Source organism: Electrona antarctica (assembly GCF_951216825.1).
Source record: "Electrona antarctica genome assembly, chromosome: 14".
Classification (NCBI taxonomy): domain Eukaryota; kingdom Metazoa; phylum Chordata; class Actinopteri; order Myctophiformes; family Myctophidae; genus Electrona; species Electrona antarctica.
Window position 1 is genome coordinate 47,585,772 of NC_136795.1, and position 21,896 is coordinate 47,607,667.

General features: G+C 43.4%; 1 protein-coding gene across 1 annotated transcript; it reads right to left on the bottom strand.

The window, feature by feature from the left end:
* Positions 1-510: 510 nt before the first annotated feature.
* LOC306937267 (uncharacterized protein) lies at positions 511-21,017 on the bottom strand (the record flags this gene model as incomplete). The annotated part of the gene is made up of 10 exons (XM_079520934.1): positions 511-736; positions 1,494-1,883; positions 3,132-3,909; positions 4,396-4,547; positions 9,025-10,459; positions 10,697-10,976; positions 16,825-17,159; positions 17,456-17,673; positions 19,079-20,417; positions 20,768-21,017. 10 exons carry the CDS (start codon positions 21,015-21,017, stop codon positions 511-513), a joined length of 5,403 nt encoding a protein of 1,800 aa, XP_079377060.1.
* Positions 21,018-21,896: the final 879 nt, after the last annotated feature.

Consider the following 21,896-nt stretch of genomic DNA (forward strand, 5'->3'; position numbering starts at 1 on the left):
TATCTGCACATTTCTAAAGTGACAATCTAATGACTTTTAAGACATTTTTAATAAAGATAAAATTAAACAAATAAGACCGTTATTGCATCAAAGATAATCAACAAGCTATGCCATAACAATATTGTCAAACATTGGCCAAATGGTTTATATTATAAGAAAGATGGAATTTTTTTTTAAATAGCCACACAACGCCTCTCTGTTGTGCTAGTGTCCAGTGACAGATATGAAGAGATAAAGTACTCAAATGAAATGAATACACAATATACAAAATGTATTCTACAAAAATTATAATGTTGGTTAATTGACATAAAGAATAAGAATAAAATATCTGGAAGAAATATTTCACATGGAATATCTAATCCATAAAATGATTACATCACAACAAGACATGGTGCCAGGTGCCAAGAGTGTGTATGAATATAAGAGAAAATAATATTTAAAAAATACATTATTAACCACTTTAATGCCCAATATACATCATCATACGATGCACAGCAAAACTAGTGTGATCTACTTGAGGTCACACAACTCAGCAGTGACTCCAGATGATGATGTAAGCCAAAATCCAGCATGGAGGTTTTGGGTGAATTTGGTGTGGACTGTGTGGAGGAGAGTCATGGTGTAACAGTCAGACACACTGTGGAAGGACAGAGTACCTGCACTGTGGTCCAGGTACACTCCTACTCTGGAGGACACACGGCCTGGGATGGGAGTATCAATTTTTCTGTGTCTGAAACTATAACCTTGTTTGGTACAGTCTAAACACCAAGATTTATCATTGTAGTCAAATCTACATTCTTCACCAAATCCTATTCTTCTGATATCTTTGTATGAGACTGCTATATCAACCCTGTCTCGAGTCTCTCGACTCAACTCTACCTCCCAGTACCAGCGTCCAGTCAGACCCTCCCTACTCAGAATCTGATAATATCCACCAAATCTCTCTCGGTGTTCAGGATATAATTGTGGTTTGTCCATCAGTGTTACTTTTCTGTTCCCGTTTTTTTCATTATATTAGTACTTTGTATTAGGTTTTTATAGACATGACGAGCCTACATAACAATGACACATACACCAGACTGGGCAATGTATATAAAACGAGTGGCGGGCCTATCGTGTTAAGATAGCATAGGATGAACACAACCATCATGAGACATCAAAAGAGTATATGAGCGCATGGATAGCAGTAGTCATGAGATGAGATGAGATGAGATATACTTTATTAATCCCCGAGGGGAAATTGAAGCGTTACAACAGCACAATGTGACACATAGAAAGCTAAAACTACTGGACAGACAGAAACACAAAACAGACACAAATGGACATAAACTACACAAGACCAGCACCACCAAGGACCATATGCCATTCGGGGGGAGGGGGGGAGGAAGTTCTTATGCATTGTATAGTCTGCTAGCAGTAGGCATAAAAGAGAGTCTGTATCGTTCCGTGTGCATCCTCGGGGGGAGTGTGAGCCTACGGCTGAAAGTGCTCACCCTATCCTGCAGCACACCATAGAAGGGGTGGGAGGGATTAGCCGCAGCATGGAGTCCAGTTTGACCCCGATCCTCCTCTCCGCGACTGACTGCAGGCTCTCCATTCGGAGGCCAACAACCGAGCTGGCCTTCTTTATGATTTTATTGAGCCTGTTGAGCTCACCAGCCTTGATGCCACCCCCCCAGCATACCACAGCATAAAACAGAACGCTGGCCACAACAGACTGATAGAACATCACTAGTAGCTTGCTACATACACCGAAGGCCTTGAGCCTCCTCAGGAGGTACAGTCTGCTCTGACCCTTTTTGTACACAGCCTCTGTATTGTCTCTCCAGTCCAGGTCTTTGTTCAGGTGTACACCCAGGAACTTGTAGAAGTCCATGTCGTATCTTATGACACGAGACCATACAAACTTAACCAAAACACTGGGAGAGCATTGAGATAATTGTGAGACGGCAGCAGACAGAGTAAGATGTTCCTTGATGTTTATTTCGAAGTACACAGCATAGCATAGCATAGGCCTGGCTGGCCTTGACCAGCCACCACCAGGTAGTGACTGGCCAACTGACTGACTGAACTGGTTACATTCAATTGCATGACATTAAGTACAATCCCACAGACAAGAGGTGAGAATAGAGGCGTGTTCACTGTTCCCCTGAAGTCAACCCCAGCTTACGCATTGATCAACCACTCCAACAGTGACCACTTTGAACCCATGTTTAGCATTTGGTTGCCCTAGGTGTGAATCAGGATCTCAGGACTCAAACAAAAGGCACAGTAAAAACAACCCCTGTCCCCAGGTGGTCCTTGAATATCAAAGACAGACCCCAATTAAGCCAGCCAGCTAGTCTGACCAACTAAACAGATCACCATATGCTATGAGCACAGTAGCACACATTATGGATAGAATTATGATTTCCAGATTCCACATCCACAATCTCCACCTCCTCCCCCTGGATGGTGATGGGTGCTGGGGTCCTCCTCTTGCTCCGCCTGGCGTCGAACACCAGCTCCTTGGTTTTCCTGATGTTCAGCAGTAGGTGGTTCTGTTCGGCCCAGCCAATGAAGTTCTCCACCACTCTTCTGTACTCCTCATCATACAGAACATAAATATATAATATAATATATAATACAACATAAATATAATATGAACAGGAGCACAGCAGCAGGGCAAACAGGCCAGCAGTTACACAGCGGAGTCAAGGTGAGCAGTAATAGGGCCCCATACCGTTGAATGCCACTGACCTTGTCCCTTTCGTATATATTCAAAAGTTGCTAGACTGTCCTGGCTGTTGCAACGCAACCTCTCCAGATGTATCAAAGATACGAATTCATTAAGCCATTTATTAAAACATGGTACAGTCGGTGTCTTCCACTCAGTTAAGATAATTATTTTGGCTACTAATGTGCCGAGCATAAGCGTCTGCTATATGGTGTATGGCAGTGCGAGAGAGGCGTCGGAGCATCCGATAAGGGCAGCTAGAGCATCAGGAACAATATTAATATGATATACCGTGCTGAACCATGAAAAAATATTTTGCCAGAACAAAACAATTTTTGGGCAGGACCAGAAGGTGTGGCCCAGTGTTCCCTTGGAGATGTTGCATCTACCACAGATTTGTTCTGTTCCCTTTTACGAGTTGATTAGCTGTGTTTGGATCCAGTGTGGGTTTATATTTTGTCTTGCCGGTGCCCCAGCTCTTATAAGAATGCCCTCTAGTTTCTCCCTCATCCTGGACACGGCCCCAGTCACCGCCACTCTTATAAGAATGCCCTCTAGTTTCTCCCTCATCCTGGACACGGCCACAGTCACATCTTCAAAGTATCTCAGAGGACGGACATGGCTGCTGACTGGGTGTGTAGATCCACTGATCGTTGAGAGGGATGAGGTGTAACGCTGTAGAAATTGGATGTGATCCTCTGTGAGTGAGAGCTGCTCCAGCTCAGCATGTCTCCTCCTCAGTTCATTGACCTCCTGCTCCACACGCCTCCTCAGTTCTTCAGCACGACTCACTTCACATTTCTGCTGGTCTCTGATCAGCTCCCTCACCTCAGATCGTCTTCTCTCCATGGAAGAGATGAGCTCAGTAAAGATGGCGTCACTGTCCCCCACTGCTCTGTCAGCACAGTGGTTGATGGACTCCACTTCCTGGTGAAGCACCTTCACGTCTTTCTCTCTCTCCTGGATTCTCTGCTGGATGTTCTGCCGACTCGTATCAAGCTCTTTCTGTCTCTCAGTCCTTTCTGCTGCAGCTGAGATCGTATCGTGGCCTTTGTGTTCATCCATGGAGCACAGACAACAGATAAACTGCTGATCGGTACGACAGAAAACCTTTTTCACCTCGTCGTGACGAGAGCACATGTTCTCCTGAAGCTCGCCAGAGGGTTTTACCAGCTTGTGTTTCTTAAAGACAGCTAATTGATAGTGAGGCTGGAGGTGAGTGTCACAGTAAGAGACCAGACACTGAAGACAAGTCTTCACAGCTTTCAGTCTCCTCCCAGTGCAGACATCACAGGCCACATCTCCAGGTCCAGCGTAGAAGTGCTCAGGAGGTGCAGCTTGGAGTCCTGTTGATAGATTGATGCATATGTATTTATTAACCTGATAAAATATGTATTTCATTTGTATGTCTTACCCTCATATTTGATAGCCTAATAGGAGCCAGCATGTCTCCAGTGCCTGGTAACTATTGTTTTGTTACCATCTATCTGCCTTACCAGTTACCACCAATCTGTGTTAGACTGACATATTGTTTCCCCTCAAGAATAGCCTGCTACACTACCTTGTTGTTAGCCTTTAATATCCTTGTATTAAGACGTTTCATCTCTTTATTGGTTTAAAAATACAGCTAACTGACAGACAGTGAGCTGTATTTACAAGATAACTTAAATTGGTCTCACCTGTCCTTTTCAGGCTTTCCACCACCTCAGCCAACATGGTGCTTTTCTTCAGAACAGGTCTTGGGATGAAGCTGTGTCTGCATTGTGGACAAGTGAACCTTCCTCTCTGATCGTCCTGGTTCCAGAACCCCTCGATACACCTCCTGCAGTAGCTGTGTCCACAGGGAACAGTCACTGGATCCTTCAGTAGATCCAGACAGATAGAACAACACAACTGTTCCTGATCCAGTTGAAGTCCCTGCTGCGCCATTTCAGTACGACTGTCTGTATGACTGAGTGACTAACAGATTGAGTTATGGTTGGCTTAATTTCCTCAGAGATTACATGTCATGTCATGATATGAGAGCTTCTTTCTGGTTGGTTCCTCAGAGGTGGAAGGAGGTAGGGCCCTTACCAGCCCTTAGCAGCCTTAGGTCAATAATTACTTTATTGTCAGACTGGTTCCTCTCAGAGGTCACATGAGATGAGAGATCCTTTCCGATTGGTTCGTACAGACAAAGGCACAGTGAACCTTGTCCCTTGGAAGCAGGGCCCATAAAGGGCTTGGCAGAAATGTGCTGACACTCAGGGTTCAAGGTCCTTCTTTATTACCTTGTGTGCAGGTACAGTACATGAGATTAAAACATATTTATAATGTCTTGGTTTCAGATACACGAGATTAAATATTTTTGTTCAGTTTCTACAGACAATTTCTACAAAACATTTGACGTGGAATTTGTAGTCCAGACCGCCTAATGGAGTGTCGCTCGCAGGCACGCACGCACGCACTCACGCACGCACGCACGCACTTACGCGCGCACGCACGCACGCACGCACACACTTCATCCTTGTCACATGCCCTGAAAGTATCTCAAGCGCAATTCGGCTGTCCCTGGGCCCATTGGAATCCTATATAATGTAACAGACACCGCAAGTGTCTTTTTTATAAAAGCATGCAAGTCTCATGTAAAAAAGGTTATACAGGGGCACGGTGGCACCGTTGGTAGTGCTGTCGCCTCACAGCTAGAAGGTCCTGGGTTCGATTCCTGCTCGGGACGCTGTGGGTGCTGGCGGCGTCTTTCCTCCTCCACGTCATCAGTGCCCATACCCGAAGGCGGGGTTGGCGAAAGGGCCTTTCTGTGTGGAGTTTGCATGTTCTCCCCGTGTCCCCTAGGGTAGGTACCCTCACAAAAAACATGCAGTAATCCTGGTCTCTAATCTGCCTCCCCCTGGCCAGCCGGGTGCCTGATGGAGGGGAAAGGAACTGGTTGGAATAACGTGTTCCTTCCACGCGCTAAGTCCTGTCAGGTGTAAAGGAGAACTTGGACCCTCAGGCATGAAGGAAGCATGAGTTCAAGTCCGTTGCTCTCCCCATGTCCCCCATATATGGGGACTAGGTTGGCGGAGGGTGTGTAGAGCCCAGGATCACATTATATAATTGACACAGGGGTGAAAAATGGGTTACAAAATCGTGGGATAAAAATGATTTAAAAAAAAGGTCATGTTGCTATACGTAATATAGCAAAAATCAAAACAATCCCCACTTTCCCAGACCTGAAAAAATTAAATAAAAAAAGATTCATGCTTTCGTCTTGTCCCATCTTGACTACTGTAATGGACTCTACATTTGGGGCGGCTGTGGCTCAGGAGATAGAGCAGGTCGTCCAATGATCCATGGGTCGGCGGTTCGAATCCCGGCTCCTCCTGTCTACATGTCGAAGTGTCCTTGGGCAAGACACTGAACCCTACATTGCCTCCAATGAGTCGGTGTGAGCTCGCCACCATTGGTGTGTGAATGTGGGAAGTGAGGACGCTGGCGTCGACTGTTCGCCGCTTCACCTCCCAATGTATGAATTAATTAATCATTGTAAGCGCTTTGAGTAGGCACGTAGTGCATAGACAAGCGCTATAAAAATGCAATTCATTATTATTACATTATTTACGCTAAGCTGTTCCTCTATTCACAATTAGTACAGAATAGAGCTGCTGGAATTCTCACCAACACAAACCGACACAAACTGGATACACTTCACTGGCTGCCCATCAGATCCTGAATTGATTTTAAATTTATTTACATTACATGGGCTAGCCCCACTTTATATCTCTGACTTACTGAAGGCAAAGCCAAATGTGAGATCTCTCAGGTCCTCTGACAACGGTCTTCTGAAGATACCTGCGACCAAACTCGTAACCAAGGGGGACTGGGCCTTTGCAGTGGTTGCTCCCTCACTGTGGAACGTCCTACCCTTGTCGATCAAAAACGCTGAGTCTGTTGATTTATTTAGTAAACATTTTGTCTTGTGATTTTTCTGCATGTGTGTGTGTGTGTGTGTGTGTGTGTGTGTGTGTGTGTGTGTGTGTGTGTGTGTGTGTGTGTGTGTGTGTGTGTGTGTGTGTGTGTGCAGGCATGCCCAAACCAATCGGCAAAATTCTGTTCAGTGTCTGCAATAATTGGCAGTCGCCATATATGGAGAAGGCGATGCTTTCTGTACCCGTGGTCTGTATCCTGAAGCACTTGTTTTTCAAGTTTGCGCATCCACTATTGTTTGTGTTCAATAATTTGTTGTAAAATGTGAATGCAAATAAAGATGTTAAATGTGTGTGTGTGTGTGTGTGTGTGTGTGTGTGTGCGTGCGTGCGTGCGTGCGTGCGTGCGTGCGTGCGTGCGTGCGTGCGTGCGTGCGTGCGTGCGTATATACCTTTCGGTATATACAACAACGCTGGTTTGTACAACTCAGGCTTTCGGATGAGGGTAAAAATGAACACACACAAAAATGTGAATGGTACTCACAAGAATACTAATACAAACGTGCGTGCGTGCGTGTAAACCACAGAAACAGGAGATTTAGGGCCCTATAGATTATGTTGTTCTTATTGCTTGTTGTACTCTATTTTGTATCATTACACTGTCCTGTTTTAATTTGATTGATTTTATTGTGTTCATTGTACAGCACTTTGTAACCTTGTTAAGAAAGGTGCTTTATCAATAAAATGTACTTACTTACTTACTATTTTCGTCAGTGCCTTACCCCATATCCCTAAACATCTTTGCCTTTTTTATAAATATTTTGAAAAACATTTGTGAATATTTCAAATAGCCGATCTACAACCTCACAGCGTGTCGTCGTAGATCGGCTAGTTGAACGATTTTAAAGTGTTTTTCAAAATAGTAACACAAAGCAAAAAAGTCTAGGGATAAGTGGTAAATCACTGACCAAAATAGGGCCCATAGTCTCCCAGCTGCCCTATGGGTTCATCAGCCTGCCTTTCACAGGAATGTTACGTGAGTTGCGTTGCTACTCAGACAGCCAGACCAATAACTGGGTGTCGATGATGATGGCCGAAGGGGACAGCAGAGTAGAGTATAAGTACTAGTACTTCTACCACATACACACACTTCATTCTCTTGGTCTGTTTATCCACAAGGACCCACATCATGAGCAGAGCACATGAAGTACATTTACCAAAGTACTTCATTTGAAGGTATTTTTCACTCTTACTGGAGTATTTACGTTCAGTCAGTCAGTCAGTCAGTCAGTCAGTCAGTCAGTCAGTCAGTCAGTCAGTCAGTCAGTACTTGTATACTTCTTCTCCACTACATCTCAGAGGAAAATATTGTACTTTTACTCCATTACGATGTATTTGAAAACTTTAGTTACTAGTTACTTTGTAGATTTTGATAAAACTAATGTTCATACACATAACACAAAATTGTAATACAAGCAGAGACTAGATTAAAAATGTCTTGTGTTTCTTCCTACACACACTGTGAGAATAGAAGAACAAAGCAGTGATCAGAAGAAATGTTTGTTTTGTTCATCTTTAATGTCACTTCATTCACATCATTATCATTTAATGTCACGTAATAGTTTATTCACAACATTATCAGATTATTTCAATAACACCTGCGTCAAAAGTAGTCAACAAACTATAACATTGGCCAAATGGTTTATATTAACATTTTTTGAAAATAGCTGATCTACAAGCACACAACACCTCTCTGTTGTGCTCCACAGTGTCCAGTGACAGATATAAAGACAAAAATGATGTATTCTACTAATATTATCATGTTGTTACTTTTTATGACATTAAAAAACGAATTCGATGTTTTTTTTTAATCTGGAAAAACATTAATCAATATTTCACATGGAATATCAAATCCATAAAATGATGATTACATTCCAACAAGATAAATGGTGCCAAGAGTTTCTTGCATGAATACAAGAGAACAACATATTACAAATTAAATTAAATTCAAAATAGATTATTAACCACTTTAACCCATTCAGGCCTGACGTCGAAATAAAAAAAAAAAAGTTTTCTAAATCATGACAATTTTCTGAAAGATTTGAGGCACATTTTACCGATTTTTCAAAAATAGCAGACCTACAAGTTCATAGCGCGCCACTCGGTGGCACGCTATGAGCTTGTAGATCTGCTATTTTTCAATAGCTAAATTATAACATAATGTTTAAAACACCTGCCCAAAATGGGTTATTGCCCGTTATACTGTACTTCATCATAATATGACGCACATCAAAAAGAGCTGATCTGTGAGCTCGCAAAGCCAGTCTGAGAGAAAAACAACAACATAATAATGCAACTATGCTGGACTCATGATACGAGAGACAGAACCAAAGTGTGATCTACTTGAGGTCACACAACTCAGCAGTGGTTCCGGTTCCAGATGACCAAAGCCAAAGTCCAGCATGGAGGTTTTGGGTGAACGTGGTGTGGACTGTGTGGAGGAGCGTCATGGTGTCGTCGGACACACTGTAGAAGGAAAGAGTACCTGCACTGTGGTCCAGGTACACTCCTACTCTGGAGGACACAACACGGCCTGGGATTTTAGTAATACCTCCGTGTATGAAAATATAACCTTGTTCGGTACATCTTAAAGACCACGATTTATCATTGTGTCCAAATGCACATTCAATACCTGTTATCTTTCTGCCGATATCTTTGTATGAGCCTGCTATATCAACACTGCCTTGACTCAACTCTACCTCCCAGTAACAGCGTCCAGTCAGACCCTCTCTACTCAGAACCTGACAATATCCAGTGAATCTCTCTGGGTGATCAGGATATGATTGTGGTTTGTCCATCATTGTTACTTTTCTGTTCCCTTTAGACAGAGACAGGCGGCGATTTGCTGTGTTTGGATCCAGTGTGATCGGACGTGAATATTGTAAGAACTCAGCTCTGGTCTTGGGTCCTGGTGGTGTTGACGGTAAAACATCCACTCTGTTCACTGTCTCTGAGACGTTTGTACATTCCTCTGTAAGAATGTCCTCTAGTTTCTCCCTCATCTTAGACATGGCCACAGTCACATCTTCAAAGTATCTCAGAGGACGGACATTGCTGCTGACTGGGTGTGTAGATTCACTGATCGTTGAGAGGGAGGAGGTGTAACGCTGTAGAAAATGGATGTGATCCTCTGTGAGTGAGAGCTGCTCCAGCTCAGCATGTCTCCTCCTCAGTTCAGTGACCTCCTGCTCCACACGTCTCCTCAGGTCTTCAGCACGACTCACTTCACATTTCTGCTGGTCTCTGATCAGCTCCCTCACCTCAGATCGTCTTCTCTCCATGGAAGAGATGAGCTCAGTAAAGATGGTGTCACTGTCACCCACTGCTCTGTCAGCACAGTGGTTGATGGACTCCACCTCCTGGTGAAGCACCTTCACGTCTTTCTCTCTCTCCTGGATTCTATGCTGGATTTCCCGCTGACATGTATCGACCTCTTTCTGTCTCTCAGTCCGTTCTGCTGCAGCTGAGATCGTATCGTGGCCTTTGTGTTCATCCATGGAGCACAGAGAACAGATAAACTGCTGATCGGTACGGCAGAAAACCTTTTTCACCTCGTCGTGACGAGAGCAGATGTTCTCCTGAAGATCGCCGGAGGCTTTGACCAGCTTGTGTTTCTTAAAGGCAGGAGACTGATAGTGAGGCTGGAGGTGAGTGTCACAGTAAGAGACCAGACACTGAAGACAAGTCTTCACAGCTTTCAGTCTCCTCCCAGTGCAGACATCACAGGCCACATCTCCAGGTCCAGCGTAGAAGTGCTCAGGAGGTGCAGTGTGGAGTCCTGTTGATAGATTGATACATATGTATTTATGAATCTGATACAAAACAATATTTAATTTGTATATGCCTGTACCCTCATATTTGGTGCTGCCTGATAAGTATTGTTTTTGGCCTTATTGTTACCCTTTTATGTTCTTGTAAAATGTTTCTCTTTATTGGTTAATCTCTTTATTGGTTTATAAATGTATATCTGACAGACATTGACCCGTATTCACAAGATAACTTTAATTGGTCTCACCTGTCTTCTTCAGGCTCTCGACCACCTCAGCCAACATGGTGCTTTTCTTCAGAACAGGTCTTGGGATGAAGCTGTGTCTGCATTGTGGACAAGTGAACCTTCCTCTCTGATCGTCCTGGTTCCAATATCCCTCGATACACCTCCTGCAGTAGCTGTGTCCACAGGGAACAGTCACTGGATCCTTCAGTAGATCCAGACAGATAGAACAACACAACTGTTCCTGATCCAGTTGAAGTCCCTGCTGCGCCATTTCAGTACGTCCGTCCGTCTGACTGACTGACTGACTGAGTTAAGGTTGGCTTAATTTCCTCAGAGATCACATGTCATGATGTGAGAGCTTCTTTCTGGTTGGTTCCTCAGAGGTGTAAGGAGGTAGGGCCCGCATACCAGCTTTAGGTAAAGAATTTAAACTGTCAGACTGGTTCCTCAGAGGTGGAAGGAGGTAGGGCCTGAATACCAGCTTTAGGTAAAGGAATGACTATTGTCAGACTGGTTCCTCAGAGGTCACATGAGATGAGAGCTACTTTTCGATTGGTTCGTACAGACAAAACCACACTGAACCTTGTCCCTTGGAAGTAGGCCGATAAAGGGCATGGCAGAAATTTGCTGACACTCAGGGTTCAAGGTCCTTCTTTATTACCTTGTGTGCAGGTACAGTACATGAGATTAAAACATATTTATAATGTCTTGGGTTCAGATACATGAGATTAAAACCTATGTAATGTATGGGTTCACATACATGAGATTGAAACATATTTTTTACTGCATGTCTTCCCCCCATCTCTCTCCGCATTTCCTGTCAGCCTACTGTCTGTCCCTCTATAAAAAAATCACACCCGTGTGAACTGAGTGGTGTAAGGTTTTATATAGCATGATCAGCTGTGGTCTGACGTAATGTCTGACGTAATGAAATCATTATTATTATATAAGGTAAGGTATTATATAGCCTGATCAGCTCTGATCTGACGTAATGAAATCACACCCGGATGTGATTTCACAACTGGCCTTTTTTGTGCAGAAAAAATGACCATGGTTGCTACGGTCATCCAGTTCACCCGGGTGTGATTTAATTACGTCAGAAATTATTTTGAACATAGCAACCATGCTCATTTTTTTCTGCACACAAAAGCCAGTTGTAGGAGTGGTTTACACCACTCAAAAAATATAAAATGAAGGCGAAAGCCACAAAAAACATAAATTATTATTGCTTATAGCAGCTTTAATGTGGTTAATATCAGAATACTGATATACTGTATTATTTCAGCTGTTACAATTCCAAACATGCAAACATGATCCGCTTTCATTACAGTAGTTAGCTTAATGCTTTAAATTGTTATTGTCTATGTTTATATTCACTAACATAACAATTAAAGGCATTTGAAAGGCATTTGAAATCAAAAATATATATAATTTTCAGGATTCCAATTCATATAGAGAGATGACTTCCGCACACCCGGTAGGTTTGGAGCAGGTGCGATGATGACGAGGCATATACAATGTGAAAGGAGGGACACCCGCACACTGCCACTTGCTGCGTTCAGAGATTTTTATTAAAGCAACGTTTCGGTCTTGCGACCTTCCTCAGGCTTAATTCAAGAATGGGCTGACATTGTCAGCCCATTCCAATTCAAAAATAGCAAAAATAATTCAGGATTTCAATTCAAATAATAGTAAAAATAGCTGATCTACAAGCTCAAAATGCATTGCAATGCCAATGAAATAAACAGTAATATAGTGACATCACATTATCAGCCCCTCTCTAACCCCTCCCCCTTTATCATACAACTACAGCTGTGGGTGCGGCTTCAGTTCAGGTGGATCACCAACCATCACCACCCACCAGGCAAACCAGGCATACTTAATGAACTGGTGGGCGTGTCCACATAAAAGCATGATTTTAACAAATACTGTACACTTTTTGGATTATAATAATACCTGATGATCATGTTTTAGGGTGGAAACAAATTGTGGCACTCCATCTTTAAAGGTTGCTGCCTGTGTCAACCTTACCTTCCTACACACACAGTTAGAATAGAAGAACATTCTAGATTACAAGTTGCTGCCTCTGTCAACCTTCCTACACACAGTTAGAATAGAATAGAAGATTAGTAAATATCAGTTTTATTTTGGTGAAAAGATTAACTATGTAAAGTCCTTTAAATATCTGGGTTTATATGTTGACGAGCATATGAGTTTGGTTCATGGTTCCACAGTCCTCTCTGAGGCCTAGTTCACACCTACACAACAAATGTTCTGTCCGTGTGTGATGTCTGATTGCTGTTTGATTGCGGCTCCAATTCATTTTCAATGGGAGTCACATGGTTTGACCAAACATTTTTGTTTGATGAGGGGGGAGCAATCAGCAATCAGCAATCAAACACAAATGTTTGATCAAACCATGTGCTTCCCATTGGAAAAGCATTGTGGTGGCCCAAAAAAACGACCAAACATTGCTTGATTGGTTTTTGGTATGTGTGAATGAGGCCTGAGGCTTCGTACACACCTTTCGGACACACAGATCTGTCCGACCGACCACTGATTACATTTTTATGATTTGATGCCTCCATGTCCCACAATGCTTTGCGCGATTTGGGCGGTGCTACGACACGCGGAAATAGATGCACATATGTTCAGTGTAGTTTTCTTGACTGCAGCAGCAGCTAGCAGTAGTTTGTCGAGGCCGTTTTTCACACTCAAAGTTCACTTAGAAGGTCCGGACCCAGGACCAAATATTTGCATTTTGATTTTGGTCCGTTTGGTGTTCACACTGGACTTTGTAAAGCGTACCAAATATGTAAACAAATGACACGTGGACATGTTAAGCGAACCAAATAGTGAAAAAAAGAAAAGAGGTCATTTTGCTACGGAGGGAAAAATAACATGAGGGGGTGCGGGAAATCACTGTACAATTTTTGGGCGCAAACTTCAGTCACACAGAGAGAAGAGAACAGCAACATGAATCATGATTGCAGCAACAACTTGAAATTGCATGAATTCTTAATAAGTATTTTATTAGCCAAATAAGACAACAGATGAACAGAGGAGCAGGTGTTTGAACAATAATGTGCTTGCTGCTGGTGCATACAATTCACCGGAGACGTATAGCCTACAACAAAATATCCCCGAATCCCGATAAAAATGACTTTTCTTCCATGTGTGCACCTTAACCTGATTCGATATAGGCCTATGTTATTTCTGCGCATCAAATCGACGGGCATTTCCATGTCATCTTATGGTTTAAACTTGAAGCCGTGCTGGTCAGTTAAGCTTCAAGTCAGAACAGCTCCGCTGCAGTTGAGTTGACCAATATCACGTCTTTTGCTATAGTGATGTAATCAATTAATCATTTAGGACCACCTGTGTAGCTTATTTAACATTTGCTCCATTGGCTCTTTATGCGTGCGGCCTTGCGCTAGAGCGAGACAGGATGATTTTAAATATTTCTCTGTCTGCGTCTCTCCCATAGAGCTATAAAATATATCGGGTCTCTCCCCCCACATGTGCGCGCGTCATAACTTTGCGTGGTGGCGGTGGCGCATGCTTAAAATAAACAGATCTACAAGCTTACATCGTGTACCAGACTGTAAGTACCATTCGTGTCGATAACTTGTACATCTGTTATATTTGCGCATGTGAACCTCGTACGCTGCCATTACATTTCTACTCTAGGCTACTCATAGACATATATGCGTCTACTATTAAAATCAATAGTGATCCCCGTAAAAAAGACATGCTTTTAGAACTAATTATTAATGCAGCCTCACAACTGCCGAGGCCCGACGGCTATTTTGGCTATCGTCCTGTATTTCTGTATATAGAATAGAACCAGTACCAGACTGGACTCACTCACTGGAGACAGCCGTGCGCAACTTGGACTCTCCAAGTTACGCACGGCCGTAGCCAAAAGAAGACATACAAACAAGCGATATAATAGTCTGTGTCACGTAACTCAGAAGACTACAGCCTAAACCCCACCCAGTGCTGTCAAGAACGGAAGTTCTCTCCTATTAGTTGGCGGTTAAAAACCACTCTTCTGTCCGATCTGAAGTCCCACCCTGTTCGTTGGCTGTTTTGACTACAAGGTGTCCGATGTGTTTGTTGTGCCCTCCGCCCCCACATTGGACAGGTTTGTCCGATCAAACGACGTGACTCCCATTGAAAATGAATTGGAGCAGCAATCAAATAGCAATCAGGCATCGCACACGGACCAAACATTTGTTCTTTAGGTGTGTACGCAGCCTGAGTCTGCAGGCAGAGCCTTAGGAGGAGTAATTGGTAAAATCAAGGTACTTTGAGATGTTGGGTTCCGCACCTATACAACACTTTATCAGGCATGTGTTTGCCCAGTTCTAGATTATGGTGCTGGAGTCTGGGGTCATGGGAGATTCCCTAAGAGTGTTGCTGTACATAACCGAGCCCTCCGATACTTCCTGGGTGTACATAAATATGCACCAATGGCAGCAGTCTCAGGAGATATGGGATGGGAACCTTGTGAGGTCCGGGCCGTCCGGTGGAAGGTCTGCACTAGGTTGTGGAACAGATTAGTAAATATGAATGATAATAGACTAACAAAAAAACTGGGACAAACAACAGAATGGACCATGGATAGAGGACATGCGTATTATGTTCTGTGAATATGGAATTGAGGATGTGTTTCTTGTATTGGAGCAGGTTAATATTGTGGGGCTAAGGGAGATACTTTTTGATAAGATCAAACGTACTTGGACAGAAGAGATCTGGAGCAAACCAAAATTATGTACATATAGAGAAATCAAACATGACTATTATACTGAAAACTATGTTTTATTTAATCTGCCAAAGAAAAAAAGATCACTTTGTGCCCAGATTAGAGGAGGTATACTGCCACTTTATATTGAAACGGGTCGTTATGTTGGGCTATAATGAAGAAGATCGAATCTGCCAAATGTGTGATCTCAATGAAATAGAGAATGAGTGTCACTTTGTGTTATACTGTCCTTTTTATGGTGTGGTGAGAGAAGTGTTGTTTAATAATATAAACTATGTTAATATGATGGATATGAATGATGCACAATTTATTAACCGTTTATTTGAAAAATACTGTGTTAAATTGGCAAATGATCTAGAGAAAGCATGGGACCTGAGGAAAAAGGCCATGTACAGCCAGTAAGAAATACGTATGCTAGTTACGGTGTTTTGTTTTGTTTTGTTTTGATTTACTGTATTTATTACTGTATTTATGTTGTATGCGATCAGTAGCATGCGATCAGCAGTATAAGTAAAGAACTATAAGTGTATAATTGTTTATTGTAACTTGTGTGAAAAGGTGTTGTAGCGCCTAAATCCCTATATTAGGTGCTACTGGCTGCCGACGGTTGAGGATGCAGTTTAGACGTGTGCTGTGAAGAACTGAGGTCCAGAATGTTCGTTGAGTGGATATTCAATTATATTTATTTACCTTAACAAAATCCTATACTTTGAATGCAAATAACATAAATAACAAACAGTCAAACGTGGTGAATGCAACAGTCCCTGTCTGCACAGTCAGAAAACAGTTTGCCTCCTATCAGCAACACCTGCAATTCATTAGGGACAGGGTTAAATACCCTCCCTGTAACTATGGCAACCTAGGCCTTGATTGATAAACTGGCATTGGCCTGTAGTGACATCACAGAGATGATAAGGAGGCTCAAATGGCTCTTACACACCCACCCCTAATTGCTACTGGTGTGAAAAACAGAGCAATTTTTAAAAACAAAAAATACAAAGAGCCATTAAAACCCAAAATGCCATGAACAAACCAAAATACAACATTTTAAGCAATAAATCATTAATTTCATTAATTTCAAAACTCAAACTCAAATAGTTTTACACAAGCAGATTTTTAGAGAGGGGGTGAATGAATGTCAGAGATCTGCTTAAACTCAGGCATGTTCTGCTTTTATCCGTTTCTTTCTTGAGCTCTCCCATCTTCTTTTTCTCCCCTTTCTTGAGCTCTGCCATCTTTTCTTTCTCTTTCTTTGGCTCTGCCATTTTCCTCTCTTTTTCTCCTTTGAGCCTGTAGCTGCCATCTTCTTGGCAACAGGCTTCTTGGCTTTCATTTTCTATGGCCCTTTAGCCGCGGTCTGGAGCAGAGTGTCTTTTGCTACCAGGCTCTTGACCGCAAGCTCAGCGCTGCTGGGGCCAGTCTTCTTGGGTTGTGGAGCTGCTGCCTTCTTGGCCTTGGCTGGAGATGGAGAGAAGGATGGCCTTTCTGCTGGAGCTGGAGAGGAGGATGGCCTTTCTGCTGGAGCTGGAGAGGAGGATGGCCTTTCTGCACTAAGTGGCCCTTTCACCACTTTTCTGACAGCTGATTCTTCAGCCAAGCTGCTGCTGATCATGGCATCTTGCTCTGCCTGCATCTCCTGTGGCCTCTGAGCCCCAGCCTGGTGAGCAAGCTCCTCCTCCACATGTGTCCTTGGACTCAGAGCCTCAGCCCCATTGTCTTTGTCACAGTCATGAGAAGCAACACAATTCTCACTATCAAATATGACGATGACGACATCATCATCATCATGGAAATTCGGACCATACAACCACCCGTCCCGTTTGGCTTCAAAATACCTTTGTCTATGGTAGTCAATTATCTTCTGAATAGGTACTGGAGGTTCATCATCCAACCAGTCATCCATGTTACAGTCTTGTGACTCTTGTCCAAAACGCGCAAAGTCTGTTCAATGCATTGGACTTGTCACTTAAGTTTGTAACGGCGGGCGGCGGCCCTGTGGCACTGAATCATACCACACACTTGAACGCCCATCAGTGTTGGAGAGATGCGAGCTCCGTGCGGTCCGGTCCCGATCACCACTGCTGGTGCTGGGCTGGCTGCTGCTGCGGTGGTGCTGCCGACGTCCCCCGGTGAGCGCCCCTGTAGCTCCGGGTTAAAATCGACCACCTCCCAAACAGCAGCTGCTTGTAGACGATCACTCGCTGCTGGCTCTCCGCCGCAGATCCGTCCACTCCACGCCAAACACACACACACGCCCTGTCTGTGTGTACTGTGTCCACTGTCCAGTCCAATCCAAACGACCCTGTTGGTTTCCCTTGCCAGTTGCCTCCCAATAGACAACCAGCGTGGAACCGAGGCTGTTTTCTGACTAAATGTAGCGCCTAAATCCCTATATTAGGTGCTACTGGCTGCCGACGGTTGAGGATGCAGTTTAGACGTGTGCTGTGAAGAACTGAGGTCCAGAATGTTCGTTGAGTGGATATTCAATTATATTTATTTACCTTACAAAATCCTATACTTTGAATGCAAATAACATAAATAACAAACAGTCAAACGTGGTGAATGCAACAGTCCCTGTCTGCACAGTCAGAAAACAGTTTGCCTCCTATCAGCAACACCTGCAATTCATTAGGGACAGGGTTAAATACCCTCCCTGTAACTATGGCAACCTAGGCCTTGATTGATAAACTGGCATTGGCCTGTAGTGACATCACAGAGATGATAAGGAGGCTCAAATGGCTCTTACAGGTGTCATATAATCCCATGAGGGATGGGCCACAAGGTGGCATGACACTTAAATAAATAAAATCATTCATTCATTCATTCATTCATTCATTCAGAAGAAGAAGAAGAAGAAGAAGAACAAAGCAGTGATCAGAGATGTTCGGTTTGTTCATCTTTAATGTCACTTCATTCACAACATTATTCATACTGTGTCTTAGAGCAGTGGTTATCAAAACAGATGATTAGCTTAATGTGCAACACCAACGTTGTTTTCTCATCTCAACAGTAAAAACAACAACATACAGTATAAGTGCATACTGTACATACAGGGTATATCTGCACATTTCTAAAGTGACAATTTAATCACTTTTAATGTAATGTAATCAACAAGCTATAGTCCTACCATAAAAAATGGTCAAACATCGGCCATAAACATTGGTTTATGATAAGAAAGAGGGATTTGTGTGTGAAAATAGCCAATCTACAAGCACACAACGCCTCTCTGTTGTGCTCCACAGTGACAGATATAAAGACATAAAGGACTCTCATAAACCAATAATATACACACTATAAACAAAATGAATTCTACTAATATTATCATGTTGGTTACTTTTTATGAAATTAAAAACAAATTAATTTAAAAGAAAATACAATATTTCACAATGGAATATCAAATCCATAAAATGGTGATTACATCACAAGACAAATTCGTGCCAAGAGTTTGTATGAATACAAGATAACAAAATGATTGAGGATGATTAACCACTTTAAGGCCCTATAAACTTCATGATACGACACAGAGCTAAAATAGCTGATCTACAAGCTCACAAAGCAGGCTGAGAGGAAAACAATAACATGATGAAACTATGCTGCACTCATAACACGAGAGACAAAACAAAAGTGTGATCTACTTGAGGTCACAAAACTCAGCAGTGAGTCCATATGAACAAAGCCTAAGTCCAACATGGAGGTTTTGGGTGAATGTGGTGTGGACTGTGTGAAGGAGAGCCATGGTGTCGTCAGACACACTGTAGAAGGACAGAGTACCTGCACTGTGGTCCAGGTAAACTCCTATTCTGAAGGACACAGGGCCTGGGATGTGTGCTTCAATGCCTCTGTGTCTGAAAGTATAACCTTGTTTGTTACACAGTAAAGACCATGATTTATCATTTAATCCAAATTTACATTCAACACCAGACCCTGTTCTGCTGATATCTTTATGTGAGACTGCTATATGAGCAAAGTATCCACTGGCCTCTACCTCGCAGTAAAAGCGACCAGTCAGACCCTCTCTACTCAGAACCTGAGTCCAGAAATTGAATCTCTCTGGGTGAGCAGGATGCGATTGTGGTTTGTCTAGCCGCGTTACTTTTCTGTTCCCTTTAGACAGACACAGTTGTTGATGAGCTGTGTTTGGATCCAGTGTGATCGGACGTGAATATTGTAAGAACTCAGCTCTGGTCTTGGGTTCTGGTGGTGTCGACAGGAAAACGTCCACTCTGTTCACTGTCTCAGAGACGTTTGCCCATTCCTCTGTAAGAATGCCCTCTAGTTTCTCCCTCATCTTGGACACAGCTACAGTCACATCTTCAAAGTATCGCAGAGGACGGACATTGCTGCTGACTGGGTGTGTAGATTCACTGATCGTTGAGAGGGAGGAGGTGTAACGCTGTAGAAATTGGATGTGATCCTCTGTGAGTGAGAGCTGCTCCAGCTCAGCATGTCTCCTCCTCAGTTCAGTGACCTCCTGCTCCACACGCCTCCTCAGTTCTTCAGCACGACTCACTTCACGTTTCTGCTGGTCTCTGATCAGCTCCCTCACCTCAGATCGTTTTCTCTCCATGGAAGAGATGAGCTCAGTAAAGATGGTGTCACTGTCTGAAACTGCTCTGTCAGCACTGTGGTTGATCAACTCCACCTCCTGGTGAAGCACCTTCACGCCGTTCTCTCTCTCCTGGATTCTCTTCTGGATGTTCTGCTGACTCATATGGAGCTCTTTCTGTCTCTCATTCCGTTCTGCTGCAGCTGAGATCATAACATGACCTTTGTGTTCGTCCATGGAGCAGGCTTTGACCAGCTTGTGTTTCTTAAAGACAGCTAATTGATAGTGAGGCTGGAGGTGAGTGTCACAGTAAGAGACCAGACACTGAAGACAAGTCTTCACAGCTTTCAGTCTCCTCCCAGTGCAGACATCACAGGCCACATCTCCAGGTCCAGCGTAGCAGTGATCAGGAGGAGCAGCTTGGAGTCCTGTTGATAGATAGATGCATGCATTTATCAATTTGATACAAATGTATTTAATTTGTATGTGCCTGTACCCTCATATTTGGTAGGCTAATAGGAGCCAGCATGTCTCTGCTGCCTGATAACTATATGTGCCTTATCACCAATCTGTTAGACATATTGTCTCCCCTCAAGATAGCCTGCCACACTGCCTTGTCGTTAGCCTTTTATATTCTTGTAATAAGACGTTTCATCTCTTTATTGGTTTATAAATGTATATCTGACAGACAGACAGACCGACAGACCGACCGACCGACCGACCGACCGACCGACCGACCGTCGGGCTGTATTTACAAGAGAACTTGAATTGGTCTCACCTGTCTTCTTCAGGCTCTCCACAACCTCAGCCAACATGGTGTTTTTCTTCAGAACAGGTCTTGGGATGAAGGTGTTTCTACATTGTGGACAGCTGAACCTCCCTCTCTGATCGTCCTGGTTCCAGTATCTCTCGATACACCTCCTGCAGTAGCTGTGTCCACAGGGAACAGTCACTGGATCCTTCAGTAGATCCAGACAGATGGAACAACTCAACTGTTCCTGATCCAGTTGAACTCCCTGCTGCGCCATTTTAGTACGACTGACTGACTGAGTTAAGGTTGGTTTAATTTCATCACAGATCACATGATATGAGAGGTCCTTTCTGGTTGGTTCCTCAGAGGTCACATGAGATGAGCGCTGCTTTCAGATTGGTTCAGATTGGTTCGGACAGACAAAGCCACATTGAACCTTGTCCCTTGAGTTATTGGGGTGATAAGCAAAGGCTTGGCAGGAATTTGCGGACACACAGGTTCGAGGTTTGTCTTTATTACCTTGTGTACAGCACGTACACGAGATTAAAACATATATGTCTTGACCCTTGACCGCTCTGCAGTCACATGGAACTATGGTGTCGTGCTGCTGCTGGTGTAGTGATAAAGGACACAAAAGATAGTTCCATGTGACAGAGGGGTCAAACTTGAATGAAAGTTGATCTACATGGTAGAAATAGGTCAATAATACAATTGCCGCCAGTTTTGTGGATTAATTTACTTTTAATGCATGGCCCCCAGACAGGGGCGCCTAACTTCGTTTCCAGGTGGGGGAGCACAGATTTGGACTCATGCGCGCGCGTAGCGCGCGCGCAAAAATGCGCGTGCATGTGCCTCGTGCACGCGCGTTTTCGCGCATTTTCACAAGGAAAAGTGGCTTTTACTTTCCCTCTCCACACGCAAGTTATATGAACAAACTGACAAAATGCATCATAAAAAGGCATAGGCCTATTTAGGCTACACATGACATTGGCAAGGCGCCGATATCAAAACAAAACATATAAATTATAGCCCTATTATACAACAGACGAGCTGACAGCGCAGCGCGCTTGGGCTCGGCGACCCCGGTGTTGTATCGTCATCATTCATCATAGATCCCTCCCCGTCAGAATCTAATATCTAACATTAAATTGCAGCA